At 43.0% G+C, this 17897-nt stretch overlaps 1 protein-coding gene across 2 annotated transcripts in view; it reads left to right on the forward strand.

Annotated features, from left to right (window-relative positions):
• Window positions 1-17897, forward strand: part of LOC147706549 (alpha-2-macroglobulin-like) — a 163197-nt gene that overhangs the window by 104660 nt on the left and 40640 nt on the right. For both annotated transcript variants that reach the window (XM_086933016.1, XM_086933014.1), the window contains 5 exons: window positions 1063-1212; window positions 3614-3784; window positions 6452-6548; window positions 9446-9566; window positions 12860-13088. In XM_086933016.1, coding sequence (XP_086789142.1) covers window positions 1063-1212; window positions 3614-3784; window positions 6452-6548; window positions 9446-9566; window positions 12860-13088 — 768 coding nt within the window. The remainder of the gene's footprint in view (window positions 1-1062; window positions 1213-3613; window positions 3785-6451; window positions 6549-9445; window positions 9567-12859; window positions 13089-17897) is intronic.

Raw genomic sequence — 17897 nt, forward strand, 5'->3', positions numbered from 1 at the left:
TCCAACCCCATACAATCCTTGATGATATTTCTATTTAAGGAGAGATCAGGCGATGTCCATACTCTATGCCAGAGCAAGAGTGGTTGAATACTAATAAGATTGCTCACATAGCGAATACCCAATTCTGTATGACAATTAAATACAGGTGAACTAACAGGAGTTGCCAAAATAAATCTTAAAAATGCGTTTTCTACCTTTTGTATGGGGGTAGAATTGGAAATTCCCCAAATACCTGCCCCGTAAGTTGCTATGCTTAAGCATTTAGCCTGGTAAATTTTTAACAGGATTTCGGGCGGTCTCTTCCCCATCTTTTTAGAAAAAGACATGAGTGCAGCTGTAGCTCTCTTAAACATCATGGTCCTATTTCTAATGGCTGGCCCCCAAGACCCAGTTTCTTCTAGCACAATACCCAGGTATGAGAAGGTTTTGGTTGGCGCAATCTTCTCCTTTCCAGCAAACAAGCGGTACTCTTTATTCCTAGTTCTACCGCAGGTCATAACAAAAGTTTTGGTAACATTAAGTTTTAGACCCCTGTTATCCATAAAGTTTAAATATGTGTCCAGAGCCGTTTGTAACCCTCTTTGGGTCCGTGACATAATCACGGCATCATCCGCGTACAAGAGAGACACAATTTGTTGGTGGTTTATCCGCGGGGAATCACGTACTTCAGCCACCAATTCCTTCTCCAGATCGTTAGTATACAAATTAAAAAGAAATGGGGTGAGTACGCACCCTTGTCTCACTCCCCGCATTACATAAAAAGGCTTAGTACATTCACCTTTAGTGCCAAATCGCACTTTCGCCCTTGCCCCAGCATGGAGTTGCCTTAGGAAGGAAATGAACACTTCTTCCACCTTCATCTCCCTCAAAATCAGCTAAAACGGTTATGGATAACACAATCAAACGCAGCGCTTAGATCAACAAACACTGCGTAAAGTTTGCCGTCCTTAGCCTGGGTGTATTTACCTATCATCATTTGGTAAAAATGTATGTTCCAGTATGTAGTCTCTGCAGATGAAATAATTCTAGTAAAGGCTTTACAATTGGTGTTTGCAATTCCAGGTGAACCTACACTTCTCTCACGCGGAGGGCTTACCCGCCTCACCAACCAGTTTGAAAGTAGAAGCCTCTCCAGGCTCCCTTTGTGCCCTTCGTGCTGTTGACAAGAGTGTCCTGCTCATGAAACCAGAGAAAGAGCTGACAGTGGAATCGGTGAGGTTTTCATTTTTTGGCTTACCTTTCAACACATTTAATTGCTTCTGAGTTTGGGATGTACCACATCATACCTTCTGTGTTTGAGGGAAGGCTACCACAGTAGGGAAGAAGAACCCAGTGGGTGTATGGGCAGGTTTGGAATGGTCTCCACATCTGGAAAAAGAATTTATAAATTATATAAGCGGCTGCTGAGTCTGAGTAATGGAGCCGCAATAACAAAGAATTGCTTCCTGAAAAATTTTCTCTGGCTATTTTACAAGCCCCTTGTGCCGCCGGTACGTCACTTTTTGTGACGCTGGGGCAGAGCATTTTGCTGTCCCATATTTACAAGGACACGTAAAGCCACCCTGAATGGCTTTTCGTGTCCTTGTAAACACAACCCCTTTACACGCAGCACTTTGCGCAAAAGGTGCGTTCCATGGGTGTTGCTGTGGGTGTTGCCACGCAACACCCATGGAAGCTCACACATTCCCAGATTTATGAGAAATTGTAAACCTAGGAATGCGTCAGATTTCTATGTCTCGCCAGGGGCGGCGTAGGGAGGAGCAACAAGGATTTTTTTTTCTTCATTTTTCCTCTTTTTTTCCTCTTTCTACGCATACTGGATTCTGCACCACACTTAGAAAGAGGAAATCTTCTCTCTTGAATGTTCTTGTGCAGGAAGGTGTCCATCCCGACACAAAAATATTCTCCCTGCAATGCAGGCACGCATACACTGTGGTGCAAGGGCGTCTGCATCAGCGCATGGCAGCCAATTGTGAACCAGCGCAGGGGCGAGCACAGGGATCCGTCATATCATTGAAGATATGACGCCTCCCTGTGCTTTGTAAGTTTCTCAGTGCGGTGCAGCAGAATGGCTTGCGGCACCGCACTGAGACACTTTGTTGTAAATAAGCCCCTCTGTTCCCAAGTTTTGCTGCATCGGCATATGCCTTCTTGAATAGGATTTTATGACTAAAATGCTAAGGACGTCTTATCAATTCACCTATTGAGATATTGTACTAGTACAGAGGTTGATTACGTAATCAACTCTGTACTGAGCATTTCCTGTCTAAGAGCAGTGGGAAAATGCCAATGTGTGATATTTAAGTTTTTTTGTCATGATAGTGTGTGCACATGAAACCCTCCTTGGACTTAGTTAACCTCTCTCATGTATTATAAGGTGACTATAAAAAGAATAGTTTTGTTCACTATAGTCACTCTAATGCTCCTGTGCAGAGGAGTTAATAGGAAATTGATTGAGTAAGTATATTTGCAAAGGACATTTATAGGACCAAATCATATCAAGGTGATTTTCCCTGCACAAAAGAACATCAATAGCTAAAAAAGAGCAACACATATTATACAAAAAAAGAGTCTTCTTTAGAACCTCTTTTCTGTATCAGGATAGCAGTCAGGAAGAACTTCAGTCATACTAGGTAGAAGAACACAAAAAAGATTGTGATCTGCTCTAATTTTGTAGAAGGTACAGTCTTCAATGATCCTAAAACGTTCATTCCGAACCAAGTTAGTATTTATTCAGTGTCGTTTTTAAGGCGACTATGGATTTCTCTATCAATACTTTATTGGTCAGACATCCCGTTGGCGAGGACTGCACATCTGCTTCTTGCAATCCAGTAAAGCAGTGGCATTTGTTTCCGGTGATATGTGCTACTCTCATCGGTTATCGGAATTAATGGTGTTGCAAATTCATAATCTTAAAAAAGTTCCAAATTAACAGATTTCTTTTTACCAGGTAGGTGGGGACATCACATCTAAATCTCACAGAGCCCACATCCACTGGCTTGATGATGAAGTTTTTGGATTGTGCTTATGCATATTATTTCTAGTGTACTTGACGATATGCAACGCTTACAACGCGCGCGTTACCACGACCTACCATCACAACGCGGTCGTAACAACGAAAGTTGTTACCACGCAATGCGCTGGGGGGCGCTCAAGGATAGGAAATGATTTAATTTACTATCCCAACACCTTCCCTACTATCCACGGGGACTGGTGTTGAAATAGTAAATTAAATTATTTAATTTTGCGCCCCCCCAGTGCAATGCGTGGTAACAACTTTTGTTGTTACTACCGCATTGTAATAGTAGGTCGTGGTAACGCGCGCGTTCTAACGACATACATCCGTACTTGACTCATCCCCATGCCCTGGGTGGAAAAGCTCCAGAAGCTAGGGCGTTACATAGTGCACCCACTAATGTGCTGAAAAATGGGTGTAGGATCACTGTTGTGTTTTGTCTACTGATGCTTGGGTCTCATCTTTGCCTCAGTATGTGCTCAGAAAATTCAAGATAAATCCTGGGGCAGGAGGAGTCTGATGGGAGCAGGAAGTGAAGGTTGTCATCCAATCACACATTGACATAGATTAATGTCCTCTTTCTCTCTGTAAACTTAGGTGTATGACCTGCTCCCAGTGAAAGACCTCACAGGTTATTACCATGGAGGGTGGTACCTGGAGGAAGTAGACTCCACGCCCTGTGTGAATGGCGAGCTTCTCTTTCAGAATGGGCTGATCTACTATCCGTCACACCTGGACCACGAGAAAGATGTTTCTGACCTTCTGAAGGTGAGTCTGATCTTTCCTCATCCTGCAGGCTCCATTTTTCATGCATTGCCTTGCCAGTGTTCTAAGGATTGTGATCCTTCTAGTCCAGGTTCAGGACTTCTTGGTCTAAGAGCGCTCTGCTGCTGAGCACTACTTCCCCCTTATGGTCTGTCCAGTCTCCCTGTGAATGTGAATGCTTCAATATTTATGCGTGTACGTATGTACACATGCACGTATGCATGTACGTATGCCTGTATTTCATGACATAGGAGCAATGTGATGCTTTACATATAGAAAACAGTGCAGTGTAATTTAAGAAAAGAACAATAGTACTAAGTGAAAGCAGCAGTACATTTGAATTTTTTGAGAAGGTGATAGCCAGTAGAGGGTTGAGCAGGAGGGGAGAAGGGGATCAGGAGTACAGGGAAGGAATGGGAGTGGGCAGGCAAACTAATTTGTTAGACGGACTTCCGACATGTGAGCCGTATATCCTGAAAGAGAGGAAATTAGAAGTTTGATGATTTCAGAGAATGGGTTCCATATTCTTGGATCTAAACTAGAGAAGGTCTGTTTTGCAGTTTTGCTTTTCTTTGGTTAATGAATCTCCAGGAGAACTGATTTGTCTTATATCTTTCTCTCTCTCTCTCTCTCTCTCTCTCTCTCTCTCTCTCTCTCTCTCTCTCTCTCTCTCTCTCAATGGTGTGCCATTAGCCCCTAAGGTATAGCGAAAATGCAGAGTGTGAAGCCCTATGAGATATGGTGGCTGTTTTGAAGTTGCTGCAGGTTTCCAATGGTCACCAGTTGAATAATTATTTTCTTTTTTTGGGGGGGGGCATGACTGGACCTTTGAAAAGCACAAATGCCAAACCATTTAGGGTGTCCTTGAGGGGTCGTGATTGTGTTTTTGGATAGGCCAGGAAGGAGGGTCTTACCTCTATAGAAAATCACTAGGGCTTGGACAGCTGACCTGATTTCTGAGGAGAACTTATATGCCTTCCTCTTTAGTTTTTCACCTAGTGGGCATGATTAAATTCATGAGTCTCCTTTACAACCTATGGTCCAAACCTTGCAGCATATTGGTAACCATTCTCTCTATTATATCCAATCTCTCTTTACCGTTATACAATCGTGGTCGCCAAAACCAGCAGAATGCTCAATCAAACTTCACTAGTGATGTGCACAGAAATAACACCGCTTATTATTTTCCCTGGTTATACCTCCTTCTTTACCTCTAGCATTTCTGTAGTTTGTTTGTTTATCTCAGCACTTCTAAATAGACAATGTCAGGCATAGACTGCTTCTGTCCGGTAGGATATAGTTTCTGAAAATTTGACCCATTAGTAATCCAGGGTTTTTCTGCACCAAGTTCCTCATTCTGGGTGACTCTTTGGCCCTCATTGAACTTTCATGGACCCAGAATTACTGATGCCCTGAGTATCTGTAATTCATAGGTGCAGGAATATTGTGGCATTCGAAGTTGCACCGTGGTTTTTCCCTAAGAAATTAGGAATTACTGTGGCAGTCGGTGTTTTCACACTTCCCAGCTCTTGGTCATCCCCCTCAGAGACCTGTTGCTGCATTTGTGCTATGGAAATGCCAGGGGGAGGGGTATCAAGTGTGTAATTGTATCACAGTAGTTATAACTCTCTATTTAGTGCCAACAATAGGAATTGACAATCAAATATGGAGTAGTCTCTCACAATGAGGCCTGTGTAAGGCTTTTCTTTTGCTATGTAGAGCTATCAGTTGCCACCAGTAATGCTTACTTTATGACTTTCTACACCATTCCCCATGTTACTATTGTTTAAGGGAAGGGCCACTGTAATTATGTGGCAGAAGAATAACAAATTATGTAGCAGGGTTGACTAAATTATTCAGCAAAGAAAGTTAGATTATGCTGTGTAATGCTGCATATTTTGTGATAGTTTTTCTTTTTCCTTATTAATACCAATTTATTACCCAAATACAACAATAAGCAACTGAATGGTGACTGCCCAGCCAGCCTTAGCAAAAAGCCTCCCAGTGCGAAAGAACATGTGTTACTGTATCTTTAGTAAATTTGAGTCATTTGAGCTAGAAACTATTTGTGGGGAATCAATCCGTTATGCAGCAGAAGTTGGACTATGTGGCCAAAGATGCAAATTGAAAATTATGTGAAAAATGCCACAGAGGCAGAATCGCATAGCTATAGTGGCCCTGCCCAAGAGTTACACCTATCACCGGTAATAAGCATGAAGCACACACAGGTGGGTGTGTCATCCCACTTGTCACCGCCTTTTCCTCTGAATGGAATCCATTTACCTAACACTCTGTTGCCCATTCTTCATCCACGTCACTGACCGCTGGGTGTGGCCAGAGATATGGGAATCAATGGGGAACACATGTGGGGTTCACCTCCTTACTCTAAGGTGGCACCCAGAGATATGGGAATCCACTGAGCGGCCCCAACTGGGATTCTCATTGCAGAATGTATGATGTCAACAGGAAAGACAAAAACTATGGGCTCACTTTATAAAGCGAAATATGTCACCACAGCTAATGATATTCATGGGGAGTGCAGAGCTCAGATTCAATTCACTAAGTGCAAGGTTATGATCATGAGAACATGTGTCAATGAAGACAGCCCTCCCGGGCATAGTGTCTGTAGTGTAGATGTTGTAACTTAAATTATATGTCTTCTTTTTTCAGGGAATGGGTTTGAAGGTGGTGACCAATGGTGAATTCCGAAAGCCAAATATATGCTCCATCATCAGCTCCGCCACTACGTATAAACTTACTACTCTCGGTAAGGCAACAGAAGCATTTCTTAACAATGCTTGGAGCTCTCAACAGGGTATGGTGGAGGTTACACTGTAATTTATCATATGTCAAATCTAGACTTCTTGTGGATCAGGAGCATCAAGCTTGCATCTTTATATGCACCACAATTATCATTTACAAAACCTCCTACAATATGATCTCAGTTGACTCATAATTAGCTATGACAATGGACCTCAGTCCTGACCTTTAAATGGGGCCTGATAACTCAGTCCTAGGGCTACATACTTAGGGCCTAATTACGATATTGGTCGGAAAGGCTACAAATGGCATTCGGTTTGACCAAACCTGTGTAGGAAGCAGAGTTTCCGACTGGCTCTGAAACATTTCCGACCGTCCGATTACGATACCAGGAATCAGTTTCGACTGGCATTCGAGAGTCCGAGCCAAATCATAGAGTTCTATGTGCCATGTTTCCAACCAACCGATTGCGATGTTGGATTCCGACAGCCATTTCGACTTGGTCAGTCTGACACGGATCGGCTGTCAAAAACTGACTTCACGGGCCCATAGCAGCCCTCTTTACCCTTAGGTCTCCGGTTGGGGTCCGTGGGGGTGCCCATGAGTCCCCTCTTTCCAAAAATGGACAGTGTGGCAGGCACAATGGGGCGCCCGCCACAGGGTGCAAGGGTTTCCGCACCCACCCCTTTTTTCAATGGGAGCCTGTGTTGTTGGTTGGCACACAGGCTCCCATTGAAGTCAATGAGAGAACGACCGAACGATTTTCGGAAACATCTTAATAGGTCAGTCAGACTCCCCGAACCCGTGTTGGTCGGAAATCATTCTGACACCGAGTCGGTCGGAAAGTACATTGTAATGAGTCCCAAAGTTCTAATGAGGGAGTTCAGTACTGATTGGAGGAGGGCAAAGTGTTTGTGTGAGCTTGGACTGCAGATGCAAAGGGGGCTGGTAATTGTGATTGAGGAGAGTTGATGCCATTGTGTGTGATCTCAAAAGTGTATTAACCGGAGTAGATACTGGGCAGTAGTTGTGCTCATGAACTAAGCAAAGTCTGAGGTCCGCCTTTGGGTCTCACTTCTCCTGAGTTCAGATTCAAAATCTATCATATTTTATAGTACATTGCTTTTTATGTAATACTTTACTGATTTGCTCTGCTCAGAGATAGGCAGGCAGTGCCACCATATGATAGACTTTGATAAATAACTGCTGGTGCTGAAAAATATGTGCTGGTGTTGGGCACCGGCAAACACCAGCACAAATTAAGAAAAGTCTTGCACTCATACTGCTGGCTAACCTTGCCTTCAATGCTCGCCCTGATCCAGCACCAGTGATTGGGTGAGAGCCAGTTTACGTGCTGAACTTTCCAAATAATAGACACAACTCTACCACACATTTACAGTGCATATGTAAGAAAAGAGAAACCACTGAGTTCTTTCAGATGAAAGGGCTTTTCTAGTGCACCCAACATGCTGGAAAGCAAACTACTCCAAACTAACAGTCCCAAACTCACTCTGAGTAAATCTCTCAAAGGAAACCCAATGCAACATTTTCAAGTGACCGCAACACACAGAGAGTTCATGTCACAAAAAGGGCAGAGTGCACCCAGGTCTGGTAGGTCCCACTCACAGTCACTCTCCTGTAAAACAGCTCCCTGAGCAGCAGAAATTAGAGCCATGTGCCATCTCAGTTAAACACACCAATAGTTGCTGGACTCCACCATAGGGGATTACTGATGTGTATAACTACAAACTGTATAAAGTTACAGAATGTGCCCTATAATAGCACACTTTGTAGGTACATTGTTATTGGACACTGGCTGGACACATGCAAATGGGTGCATCATCAAGATGGCTGTGTGAGTTAAATCTGTGGTGCTTACATCTGTGTTTAGTGTAGGTCATGAATTGAAATTCTGGTAGGGACAACCTATTCCTGCTTCCTTCCAAAGTCAAAAAATGAGTAACATTTTAAATGATGTGATAATAACACTTGCTCTTCACATTACTAAGAAAAAGGAACAGAGTTATAATAGGCACTTCAAAGTGGACCAAAGGCTGAAATAACTCTATAAACCTATCTTCTAATCAATGTGAGGCATTGCAACTTAATTGTAATAAGGAAATTACATCACTAGTCTACTGTAAATTATAAAAGTTGAGTTGTGACATCAGATACCTCTGCCAGAGCAGGCTGATGGTGTAAAGGACAGTCTTTTCAGCTACCTTTCCCTAAACATTTACAGTTTTAGCTAATTATGAGACATTTATGGCAGCACCATTTTTTATTTTACTGGGACAGTTCATCTGAAGAATTCATCTCACTTCCAGCACATTCTTAACTACAACTGCTTTGATAGTATCATATTTAATTGATTCTAATATATTTTGTAACTGCTTCCAAGATGATTATTGACATTTTTACTTTCACAGTCCATAGTTCACATTTATAGTAAATAACTGCAAAGATTGTACCACTTTCATTAAAGAGAGCAAGAAACCACAAATTAAAAGTTGAAAAGGGGAGAAGTCTGATGACTCAAAAAGTAGTAGGAGAAAGATACACCCGTATGATGAGTTCTGCCTCAGTCCTCATTCCTCCTGTTTCTCTGTACAATCACATACCTCTATAGGGATTTCTAATAAGCTTATTACATATGATAGGGGGTTCTTGATCCCATATAACACCATATTGGAATTAGCTATAAAAAGAAGGCATAGAACAGGTCATGACTATATAGAAGTATTGTATGTAATCAGTGATTGCATTCATCTGTGAATTGTGTGTAGCAAGATTTCAAGCCCAGAGTTACTCTTCCAGGATGAAATGTTGTTTGTTTCCAGTTAAAAAATGTGATATTGTTTTTTACTCAAATATGCGTCTACGCCAACATTTCTGTCTCTGCAGGCGCCAGCCCGACGATGTTAGGCCGAAGAGCTTTCCCTGGTGGTGCGATCGCAGGATCTTCGATTGAGACAGTTCGGACCTACTTTCCTGAGACCTGGATATGGGATCTGAAGACCACTGAGTAAGTAACATTCCTTCCTCTTTACCAGTCAACTAGAGCCTTACAACATCTTAGAATCCACCTGATCTGTTGGGAGCAAGAAGGTGGCAATGCAAAGTATGCCTTTACTGACCACAAATATTCTGAAATAAACAAAAGATGAATAGTTCCACATCACAGATCAACATGCCTCTTTTCCTCCAATCCTACAGTCAGCCCCTTCATATTCATGGTCGAGGAAATGCCCAGCTTTCCCACCTCTTTCTCGTTTTTTCTCTGATCTGCATGTGCAGCGTATGGCCTGGTATAAAAGAGTTGAACTTTCGACATTTGATGAGGAACTATAACCAGGTTTTAAGAATATATCTGGGATGCATTTCTCTTTAAATCTGACCAATTGTAAAATGTGCTGAAAGAGAGAATTTGATTCAAAGAGCATCACCCACATGTCTATTTTCATAAACATGAATAAAACGCCGCCACAGAAAGGCATGCAGATTCTGCTTTCGGAGGCCTGTTGCAGGCCCCCCGGGTATTGGGGGTATGGGGGTGCACATGGGGAGTACCTATGGTACCCCATGCATTGTCTTGGACATGGCAGGCACCTCGCATTGCCTGTCGCCTTGTGCATGACAATGCATGCAGTGCATTCCCAGCATTGTGGTGGGCGGTGCTGTGAGCAACGCCCGCCACAATGCTGGGAATGGGGGATGCCACCGCAATGGTGGAGGTGGCATCTTAATAGCCGGGCGGGACCGCCGCACCACTGGTGGCCGTTCCCAGCACCGCTAGGGTGGGGGGTGGTTTGAAGTCCGTCCGCCATCCTAACGGGCCCCTTAGACTCCAAATGCAATCAAAGGACATCATTCAACATCTAAAACCAAGAATCTTAGCTAATACCTGATATAGCCCTTTCTTCCCCTTGCAATTGAAAAGGAAGAGCATAAGAAGGTAAAATACAAAAAATTAGCCCACCAAACAAACTGAAAGAAAGGGGTAGAGTGAAATAAACAAAACATTTAACAAAATAGTCCAACACATATATATTTGGTTTATAGGTTAATCTAGCAAGCTGTCAGAAGGGTGGTTGGCCTGGAGTGCTTGTACAGGTGCTAGCACCTGTAACACCTTCACCAACACCATTCCTCATGGACGCCCCTTTCTGGTCGACCAAATGATCCCCTTCATTTCACCACCCTCTCAATATCACTCGCACCCGCCTGTCCTACATCGATACTCTTAGACACAGGATAACCTAAAAATTAATACACCCAGACCCCCATTAAGAGTAGCTCGTTTTATGTCCAATAATTATCACACACAATAAAAACCATCATCGAAGAATACAGAATTTAAACTTAGAGCCTATTACAAGTTTTATCCTAAAATGGGGCAAAAAACATGAGGAGCTTACCAGCGCTGGTGATGTATGAGGGAAGTGTCTATTTCTGATGGTGAGGCAGTGAGGTTATACTTGTGTTTCTGTTGACGAAGCAGGATTAAAATAACATACATTGCTTTTTACGAGTGAGAGGAAGATAGACTTTATGTATGAGGAAACTTGTATTATCAGCAGTGGTGATGTATGAGGGGAAGTATCTATTGCGGATGGTGAGACAATGTGGTTTAGCTTGGTGTCCGCCTGAGAAGCAGGATAAGGGAAAGCCTGTAGTAATGTTGATGAGTGAGAGAGAGAAAGTCTTAGTTGCTCTTGTCAAGGCTGGGTGAGGAAACCTGTATTCCCAGCTTCATGTCTTGTTAGTGTTGCCTTATGAAGGAACCATAGGAAGGCAAGAAGCGAGGGAGAACTTTTAAACAGAAAACTTCTGCCTTCTTTATCAATTGGGAATAGATATTTATATTGCTGTGCCAGTAGCTATTTATTTATTTATGGGATTTTTAATGTGCAGCTAATACCCTGGGGTGTCTAGGCGCAGTGAGATACTCTGGGATACACAGGATTCAGGGCACGAACTTATTGATTAAATAGCCAGGTCTTTAAGGCCTTACGAAAGGCAATGAGTGTTGGTGCAGTTTTAATATGCAAGGGGAGTGAGTTCCATAGTATGGGGGTTGCTACCAGGAAGCGTCTGTCTCCCCATGTAGCCGTTCTTGTACGGGGAACGTGCAGTAGACAACTTGCTGCTGATCTTAGATTCTTTCCAGGTATGTACACCCGAAAGGCTTCCTTTAAGAACTTCGGCCCGGTCTGATGGATGGCCTTATAGGCGATGCAGAGAGCCTTAAATTTGATTCTGCTCTCCACGCTTAGCCAGTGTAGATGGCGTATGGCTACTGAAGTGGAGTGTCGCCAGGGATATTAAGCAGGATCCGTGTTGCCATATTTTGCACAGACTGGAGTTTATTCAGGATGTATTTGTGTGTACCAAGGAAAAGGCGTTTCCATAATCCAGTTTTGAAAACACTAGGGTGGTGATCAGTGTTTTTCCTGCCGAAGCAGGTAGGTATGGCATGAGTTTTTTTATTTTCTTCAGCACAAAGAATGCAGCTGATACCACCTTATTGACGTGATAACCAAAAGATAACCTGTTATCAAAAATCACTCCCAAATTCCTGACCTTAGCAGCTGGAACCGGGGGGGTGCCCATCTGACTGGGCCACCAAGTTGAAGACCATTCTGGAGAGATTTTTCCGAAGGTCATGACTTCGGTTTTCTCTGCATTAAGTTTCATGGCAGTTACTGTGCATCCATGATTGTACATCCAGTAACCCCTCCTGAAACTTCGCTGCTACCACTGGACCGTTTTGTGTACCGCCAACACAAGCTGGGTGTCATCCGCGTAGGTGGTTAATCGCATCCCATGAGATTTAATGACCCGCCAAGTCCGCAACGTAGATATTAAAAAGCGTGGGACTTAACGAGGATCCTTGAGGGACCCCACAGAGCAGTTCAGAGGTGGGTGAGTAGTAATTGCCCAATTTGACTGCCTGTTTACGATTAACTAGGAAAGAGGCTATGAGATCTTTAGCCAGATGGTTAATTCCAAGGTCTGCGACACGGTCGACCAAGATGACATGGTCGACCGTGTCAAAAGCAGCCGACAGGTCCAACAAGATGAGCACTACCGCTCCTCCCGAATCCATGATCTCTCAAATTTCATCCGAGGCCTTTACCAATGCTGTCTCAGTTCCGTGTCCCTTCCGGAACCCGAACTGAGTATCGTCTAAGAGTTTGTGTTGTCACTTTAATATATATGATCTTACCCTATACTCTACACATTGGGAATATGTGTTTCACAAGCACTTTTGAGAATAATATTATATTTAATCTTCCTTTTACCTTTTCTTACCAGTGACACAGGGCATGTTGAACTCCAGTCCACGATCCCCGACACCATCACTGAGTGGAAAGCCAGCGCGTTCTGCCTGGCGCCCGACACCGGCTTCGGCCTCTCCCCCACCACTTCTCTGACTGCCTTCCAGCCCTTCTTCACCGATATGACGCTTCCATACTCTGTCATTCGTGGTGAGGCTTTCAGATTGAAGGTCACCGTGTTCAACTACCTCGATAAGTGCATACGAGTAAGGCTTTATTTATGGTAATTTCTCCAAATTTTATTGAGTAAAGTGCAAGACACCAAAACTCTTTGGCATATGCTGAAATATACTGGACTGTTAGTACAAACATTTACTCTGTTCTTTGCCAATGTTTAGAAATGCCAGAGGTATAAACAATTTAAAGAATTTAACGGGTAAATAAAACAAGACCGTTGGAAGTCTAAACAGACATACGGGAGGTGTATAGTTAAGATGCAAGTATGGTGCCCTCCCCCGGGAAAGGTTTTTTTTTTTTTTTTTTTTTTATGAATGACAGGGGGAACCAATTAACCCAAAAGGTACCTGGGTAAAGAAGACTCAATTTATAAGGAACTGGTACCTTGGTTCTATGGTTTATATTCTTAGTTGTAGCAATAGGAAATAAGGACAAAATATCCCCTATTTAGTATTCATATTACTATGACCACAATTTATATATTTTTCATACAATCTCATGTCTCGTCATGAACCACACCACGCCTTTAGAATTTCACTAAATGATTTTTTATTTTATCAAATGAAAAGATTTTTTACTTTATATATTTCATTTTCAATTTCAAACGCATTTGTATATACATATATTCTTTATATATACACAAGAAAAGCCCTTCGTTTCAAAATTAGGATGTCTCACTAAAAAAATAAACAAGACATTCCTATAGAGATCTAACAGACTTATGTGAGGGAACAACAGGTATATATTATTCAAACCCAGTATCTTTTTAAATCCCCCAACAAATTATTTAAATTAATCAAGTTTTTTTCAATCTGGTGTCTCTTTAAAGTCGACGCGTCTCGCCCCATAGACTCTCACAAACCGATGAAAGCGCCTGCATGTAGTGTATTTCAAAGAAAATTATTTTATTTTATTACATAAGTTGTATCTTTTTCCAAAGTAATTCTCAATATAACATTCATTCATTCTTCAATGTTCCGTGAAAGATTCATGTTTTATTTTTCAATCATATGTGGTCTTATCCACATGTGAATAGGAACGCTTCTTGGCTTGCCTGGTGTAATACGGGGAATGGCACAAACCATTCCTCGTATTACACCAGGTAAGCCAAGAAGCGTTCCTATTGACATGCGGATAAGACCACACAGGGATAAACCCCTGATGAAGGGCAGGTCCTGAAATGCATAGGGGTGACATACAACCCTGTGAGGAATGCACATTTTTAACAAAATCAACATACAATTGAAATATAAAACATGAATCTTTTATTGAATATTGTAGAATGAATGAATGTTATATTGAGAATTACTTAGGAAAAAGATACAACTTTATGAAATAAAATAAAATAATTTTCTTTGAAATACACCACATGAAGACGCTTTCATCGCTTTGTGAGTCTACGGGATCTACGGGGTGAGACCCTTTCCCGTAGGGAGGGCACCATACTTGGATTAGTGAAAAGGTTTGCTTAAGGACAGGAGGCGAATAACCTGTAGACCCAAACCCAGAATAACCATTGATTGCAATTGGGATTTAGCAACACTAAAATAATAATAATTTTTGAAAATTTAAAGTTTACACGAGTGCGACAGAGCCACCAATTCCATTTTTGTATAGTTAAGATGATCAGATGGTACTGGATATATGTGGTACATAACATCATCAGTCAGATAATGCATCCTGTGAGATAAACAAGTGCCAAATTAGTGTTGCTGCTAAAATAGAAAATGTAGTGATAATTGGAACTTATCTTTGTTGACTACACATCATAAACGGTATGGTTGTCTTGACATAAAATCGTGGATATCCAATCTCGGTTGAGTTTGCTATCGAGGGTAACATTGTAGCATTGTGTGATATTTAGTAGCAACTGCTTTTGTAGCTGGTTGCTATGTGATGTTACATAGAACATGAAATGTAGCTGTCACATAGAACTTGGAATATGGAATGCAAGTTAAGCGCAAGTTGGTCAGTTGCCACTGAGACTTAATGGATGAGGTGCTCTAATAAGGCATCACTGACCTTAACCAGCAATTATTGTATGGCGATGCTTATTTACATGTTGCACTGGTGATGAGCATGGGATTGGTGATAATAGCACCTCAATATCATGAAGAAATCAAAGTGCAAGCTGACAGGCAAAGTGACGTTGAAAGTCGGTGCAGTGAAAGCCATTTATGAGGAGATTCGAGTTGAGTGGGTATCCCAGACATGGCAGTGTGGCTGTTGCGCTGTTAGCAGGAGCAGCAGAGGAAAAATAACACTCTTCACAGTAACAACAAGAAGTGCACTAACAAGTGGGCCGAGTGACAGGAGGAGGCGAATTACCGTGGAAAGGCACAAACATAGATCATTGGGCAAGTGCATTGCTCCAAAGCATTGGTCTGGCCTGTAAAGAGATACAAAAGAGGATAATGGACGGAGTGTTTGAGCAAATCAAACACTCACCCCCAGTGAACTGATCTGGGTTTAATCCATCACCATTCTTTAGCTCACTCCGCCACCCTAGTTCAGACATGGCCATATGCAAATCAGTCTGACCCTGTGCCTCATGGGAACAGTCCAGTCTGAACTGGCAAGCCATGTCTTCCCTGGACTGGAAACAAGCATCCTGGGACCGGTTTCGTATTCATAATCCTCATCAGCCAGGCTATATTGAATCCAGTGGCAGAGTGAGCAAGGGACTCACGTCTGAGCATACCCTGCCAACTTAGGGCGAACAAAGCGATACAATAGGGGATGATGGACGGAGTGTTTGAGCAAATCAAACACTCACCCCCAGTCAACTGATCTGGGTTTAATCCATCACCATACTTTAGCTCACTCCGCCACCCCAGTTTAGACATGGCCATATGCAAATCAGTCTGACCCTGTGCCTCATGGGAACAGTCCAGCCCGAACTGCCAAGCCATGTCTTCCCTGGACCGGAAACAAGCATCCTGAGACCGGTTTCGGATTCATAATCCTCATCAGCCAGGCTATCTTGAATCCAGTGTCAGAGTGAGCAAGGGACTCACGTCTGAGCATACAGTGCAAACTTAGGGCGAACAAAGCGATACAAAATGGGATGATGAACGGAGTGTTTGAGCAAATCAAACACTCACCCCCTGTCAACTGATCTGGGTTTAATCCATCACCATTCTTTAGCTCACTCCGCCACCCTAGTTCAGACATGGCCATATGCAAATCAGTCTGACCCTGTGCCTCATGGGAACAGTCCAGCCCGAACTGCCAAGCCATGTCTTCCCTGGACCGGAAACAAGCATCCTGGTACCGGTTTCGGGTCCATAATCCTCATCAGCCAGGCTATCTTGAATCCAGTGGCAGCGTGAGCAAGGGACTCACGTCTGAGCATACCCTGCCAACTTAGGGCGAACAAAGCGGTACAAAAGGGTATGATGTACGGAGTCTTTGAGCAAATCAAAAACTCACCCCCAGTCAACTGATCTGGGTTTAATCCATCACCATTCTTTAGCTCATTCAGCCATTCTAGTTCAGACATGGCCATATGCAAATCATTCTGACCCTGTGCTTAATGGGAACAGTCCAGCCCGAACTGCCAAGCCATGTCTTCCCTGGACCGGAAACAAGCATCCTGGGACCGGTTTCAGATTCATAATCCTCATCAGCCAGGCTATCTTGAATCCAGTGGCAGAGTGAGCAAGGGACTCACGTCTGAGCATACCCTGCCAACTTACGGCGAACAAATCGATACAAAAGGGGATGATGGACGGAGTGTTTGAGCAAATCAAACACTCACCCCCAGTCAACTGATCTTGGTTTAATCCATCACCATTCTTTAGCTCACTCCGCCACCCCAGTTCAGACATGGCCATATGCAAATCAGTCTGACCCTGTGCCTCATGGGAACAGTCCAGCCCGAACTGCCAAGCCATGTCTTCCCTGAACTGGAAACAAGCATCCTGGGACCGGTTTCGGATTCATAATCCTCATCAGCCAGGCTATCTTGAATCCAGTGGCAGAGTGAGCAAGGGACTCCTGTCTGAGCATACCCTGCCAACTTAGGGCGAACAAAGTGATACAAAAGGTGATGGATTAAACCCAGATCAGTTGTCTGGCTCTGTGTGTGATTTGTCATCACTGCGGGGAAAAGAGGGCATTTAAAAAAATGTAGGAATTAACAAAGAAAAGAACAGAATAAGTAAGTAAAAGAGATCACTCAGGATATTTCAAATTGAATAGACACGTCAAGAGCATTCTGGTGGTCTTGTAAAAAGTGATGTTATGGAGCTGAACATTAAAATGGACTCATGTTCCCCTCTTATTATCTCTAGGGACACATATGCACATTGGTTTCAAAGAAAAAATAAGTTGCATGCCATGGACGTACAACCTGGGGGTTATGGGTAGGAATGGGTGGTAGATTCCGCTCTGCTTGCAGAATTTGGGTATTTTGTGTTCCGAGGAGAACGCGGAATTGCCCAAAATTCCGCGATCTGCAGCTTAGCGGTATTTTTTGCTTGTTCGCGCTTTCAAAATGTGTGTTCGCGAGATATTTCTCCCAGAGCACGCAAACAGCGTTTGCAAACTGGAAAAAAGCATCGGGAATGAGCGGAACAAGCAATTTCGCAGAGATTTGCGTAGCGCTCCTACACAAATTCTGCCCACCCCTAGTTATGGGGGACAGCCTATAAGAATTTTAAGTTATTTCAATGCGTGCATTGAACTGTGCAAGAAATATATGATTGGCTGGCAAGATTTATGTATAAAAGAGAGGTGATGGACTGTTTGGGATGCCCCATCAATGTCTGTTGGGTTTCACATTGAATCCAAATGCAGAACCTCAGGTACAAGTACAAGAGGTAGAGTTAAATCTA

This window comes from Lissotriton vulgaris, chromosome 7 (genome assembly GCF_964263255.1).
Source record: "Lissotriton vulgaris chromosome 7, aLisVul1.2, whole genome shotgun sequence".
Taxonomy (NCBI): Eukaryota; Metazoa; Chordata; class Amphibia; order Caudata; family Salamandridae; genus Lissotriton; species Lissotriton vulgaris.